This window comes from Sorghum bicolor, chromosome 5 (genome assembly GCF_000003195.3).
Source record: "Sorghum bicolor cultivar BTx623 chromosome 5, Sorghum_bicolor_NCBIv3, whole genome shotgun sequence".
Classification (NCBI taxonomy): Eukaryota; Viridiplantae; Streptophyta; class Magnoliopsida; order Poales; family Poaceae; genus Sorghum; species Sorghum bicolor.
In genome coordinates this window covers 17,623,701-17,628,326 of record NC_012874.2, presented here as the reverse complement: position 1 = coordinate 17,628,326, position 4,626 = coordinate 17,623,701, and the positions used below count along the sequence as shown (strand labels likewise).

Here is a 4,626-nt window from a genome sequence, read left to right as displayed (position 1 = left end):
ACTGACTATTTGGTTTTCTCAATTTGCTTGGAGTACACAATAATATTTTGGTGAAGTTGACTTTGGACTTCGTTCATGCATCATACATCGTCATAGACATTGAAAAAGATAACCAGAACTACATCATTTACCTTTTGCAGTGCGCACATAATGATGGACATCCAATAGAACAATTCAAATATAATATTTGACTGAATCCTCTGACTGGAAATCTGGGATGTCATTCTTATGTTCGTAAATGATATTAAAAAAATCAGAATCCTGCCTTATCCTGAACAAATGTTTAGATATTCAAAAAAGTTATGAATCACTATTCGCCCTTTCTCAGTTTTGGTCGGTTGGTTAGAAAATATCCATACATTTACGCCCCTACAATAAAAGATGTGACAGCTATGTTAGCTCCTTAGAAGGAGTAGCAAACTGAGATAGGGACATATGTTCCATGTTTTATAGGAATGCCTACATTTTGAAAACGCGAATGTTCTTGTTCCCACGTTACAAAATATGATACTCCAAGTTCTTTTCACTCCCGTTCTGGAAACGGAGACGGGAACATGGCTGCTATGGATAGGAGTATAATATGCCTTCTTTCTGTCTAAAAAATGTAATTATAATCTATGGGTATAAGGGTTGTAAAAAAACACAGTTTTATGCATATAGCTATAGTGGAGTACTGTCTCCGACTCTCCGTCCCATAAAAAGTATCATTCTCACTTCTTTGAGTAGTCAACCATTTGCAACTTTGTCCAAATTTAATATTTGTATTAAGCAATTAGTATCATTATATGAATCATTGAGTATATTTTTACACTAAATTTACTTAGAGATACAAATACACTAATAATATTTTCTAAAATATAGTCAGCACGAACCCATAACAAACACTTTTTTGGTTGGACAAAGTAGTTGTTTGTGGGCCCCATCATCTAAAATATAGAGGATCTCATCCACGCACGCAAATGCTTCCATCGTTCACACCGAGTAAGATTTTATTGTTATCTAACTGCTAGTCTGTACTTTTATAATCACTTTTTACCAGTCATAAGGTAGATGCGTCTATTGCTATATGTTGTACTGAGTTACTGACTAGTTTTTCATCTTGTGTTCCGGCTTCCGAGGGACGGATGGATTATATATATCCCACATTGCCCAACGTATCTCAGCAGCACACACATACAGAAGCACTCTAGCTAAAAGTTTGTTGCACAGAGAGCAATGGCTTCTCAGGCTTCCAATGTTGTCCGCCCTAGCGACGCCGAGCTGCTGCAGGCACAAGCCGACCTATGGCGGGTGAGCCTCTCCTACCTGACGCCCATGTCACTGAGGTGCGCCGTCGAGCTCGGCATCCCCACGGCGATCCACCGCCACGGCGGGGCTGCCTCAGCCGCCGACCTGATCACCGCGCTGTCCCTCCCTTCGACCAAGCTGCCGTTCCTCCGTCGCCTGCTGCGTCTCTTGGCCGTGGCGGGCGTGTTCACCGTCGACAAGACCACCGCCGAGGATAGGTACTGCATCAACCCCGTGTCCTACCTCCTGGTGGACGGCATCCCTCATGAGGTGCACATCAACCACACCTCCCTGGTGCTCACCTGCACCTCGACGCGCTACCTCGACGCGGCGCTGGGGTTGGCAGAGTGGTTCAAGAAGGACGTGGTGACGCCGCCATTCCAGGAGCTGCACGGGGCGGCTCTGTTCCATGAGAGCATGGAGAGCCTCGACCCGGATTACCACAACATGGCGAACGAAGCCTTGGACGCCCACGACAACTTTGGGATTGAGATCGCGCTGCGGGAGTTCAGGGACTTGTTTGAGGGGATTCAGTCCATGACTTACTGCTGCGGTACCTGTGGTGATGACAAGTTTGCCAGGGCCATTGTCCAGGCCTACCCGCACATAAAATGCACTGTGCTGGCACCTCCAAAGATGATTGCCAACAAACCGGCTGATGGGGTGATGATAAACTATGTTGAAGGTGACATGTTCAGTTTCATCCCACCTGCTCAAACTGTGATGCTAAAGGTAAGAACCTGTTCAGTCCACTAATTATGCTGTGCTTTGGCTGCTCGAAATTACATGAACTAATTAATTCAAACGATCAAAATTCCAGTGTGAGATTGAACTTTAATTTGAGCCACTACCACTTCCATACCTACTAAATGACAAACCGAAACATTCTCACTTTTAATGTTTATGACTTTTGCAAGCTCAAATAGAGCTTACCTTGAATGTTCACTGCATGATTTAGTTACAAATTAATCATTGCGTACGTGTAACGGTGTGTCCAATCTATGCATGATGTACTATATAGCTTGTGCTGCACCACTGGACTGATGAGGACTGCGTGAACATCCTGGCTGCATGCCGGAAGGCGATTCCTTCACGAGAGGATGGCGGAAAAGTTATCGTCGGTGACATTGTGATTGATTACTCTGGGCCTATGTTGGAAACTCACCTCTTAATGGACATTGGCATGATGACCATGACAAAAGGACGCCAACGGGATGAAAATGAATTTCGTGAGATCTTCATGAAAGCAGGGTTCAGCGACTATAAGATTTTAAAGAAATTTGGAGCTCGTGTTGCCTTCGAAGTGTATCCGTAAGATTGCACCTGGACTTTTTATATATTGTGGGTTTTGTGGCTTGGATATCCTAAATAAAGAGGGTCTGCCTTAGAGTATTCATGGATCACCGTGGACCTAAGCAGATAATCTTGGTTGCTTTCTTAAGATTCTCGTGGATCTTTCATTTGGAAGAGTATGGCAAATAATATCCGCCATCTAGAGTTGGCGTTGAATTCTATGTACTTTGTACCTGCTTTGTTATTTTAAGTGCCATAATATCCGGTATCATATAATATATTCTTGGTTATATAGCCTGTTCATTTAAACTTATCTGTCAAATTTACCAGCCATTCAATAATATTTTTATCTTATAATATATAAATCAGTAATCACTCAATGCAATCGAACATGGCTTATCAGCCAATGCAAGCGAACATGGTGTTCAGATTAGATAAATTGTGATCAATTACATAATCCTGTCATTAGCAACGGCTAATGATAGTTCCCCATAGAAACACTGTATTTCCGTCGAGACACCTTTTTCAGCGAAAGACAACCACCCCTCAGGCTTGTATATATGTACAAACACTTTTCATCAATAGATCGATCGGTCATTTTCATTGATTGCTCTCGCTTTTATTTTTTCACTTGTAATATATATGTTATCACACACGCACGTTCTAACCAACTGAGGGAATAGCGGAAGGGGCAGACGGAGTTCGGCAAAAACTTCCTGGAGTCACGGTTTCCCGAGCTAGAAGATGGTCCATCCTTCCATGAATACCATGGTAGACTCCATCACCGGCGTAGTGGTGTCCGCCATCCACCGTACGTGGCCATGCGGGTGGCCTTCGCCACTACATGGGCGCCATCCATATGCTCCAGGGTGCCATCCATCATGTCCCCTTGGACATCTCTAACCACCACATCCCTGCTTGCCGCTTCCATGGCATGCGTATGGAGGGAGCAGTCACTACAGGAAATAGGCGATTTGCCGGGAGCTAAATGCTTTGCCGGGAGCTTTTTATCGGGCACCCGGCAAAGGATTTCTTTACCGAAGGCCAGAGCCAGATCCTCTCGGCAAAATATTGCTCCCGGCAAATCAGCCTTTGCCGGGGGCCAAGCTCCCGGCAAAGTCTAGCCGTCGGCAAACAACCTTCTTTGCCGAAGGCCGACCCCCGGCAAAACTAGGCCGTCGGCAAAGGTGGTCGATGGCGTGATGGCCAACGGTCGTCAGCCTTTGCCGGGAGCCACGTCGTTAGGCACCCGGCAAAGAATTTTTTATTTTTTATTATATGTGGAGATGTCTGTATTTTAGACATCCGACATCACAATTTGCTCCAAACTTTCTAATTTTTTTACCTCGGCCCCCACATGCAATAACAAGACAAATCGACAAGTTTCGTGATTTTCGGACTCTATTTTAATTTTATATAATTTAAATACACTTTACTCGCGAGTATAATCTCAGGTTATGATAATATGATGCGCTAAAATTCATGCGACTTTCCTAGATACGGCCTCGACATACCCTAAATATTATGAATCTCATTTTTCGAATAATCGAATTATATTATTTCATATACCTGTAGTTCAATTTTACATTAGTCGAAAAAATTCAACGAAATGAAAAAAATTAAGTAAATATAATTTATAAACTCAGGATTGTGCCAAATTTTCAAATAGGGAATTATTTACTCTATCAAGGCCCCACAAAAAAATTAGGTCAAAAAACAAAAAAAGACAAAAAAATTGCCAGGAGCCATCTAGGGCCTCTGTCAAAGAAGCCTTTGCCGGGAGCCCTTTACCGAGGCACCCGGCAAAGATTTTAATAAAAAAAAAATAAAAATTCTTTGTCGGGTGCCGCTGCACTGGCACCCGGCAAAGCTTTTAACCTAAAGCCCACCATGCTGGCCCAAGAAGCCACCCGCCCCCAATCCCCTGCCCACCCCGCGCCCCCCTGAGCGCCGCCGCCGCCCGCCTGCGCACCGCTGCCACGCTGCCCGCCTGCGCGCCGCCGCCGCGCCGTCGCCCGCGCGCCCCAGCGCACCAGAGCATGCGCC

At 44.7% G+C, this 4,626-nt stretch overlaps 1 protein-coding gene across 1 annotated transcript; it reads left to right on the top strand.

Annotated features, from left to right (window-relative positions):
- LOC8071705 (flavonoid O-methyltransferase-like protein Os11g0303600) lies at positions 1,150–2,889 on the top strand. Its single transcript, XM_002450613.2, has 2 exons — positions 1,150–2,019; positions 2,309–2,889. Exons 1-2 carry the CDS (start codon positions 1,216–1,218, stop codon positions 2,600–2,602), a joined length of 1,098 nt encoding a protein of 365 aa, XP_002450658.1. The 5' UTR covers positions 1,150–1,215; the 3' UTR covers positions 2,603–2,889.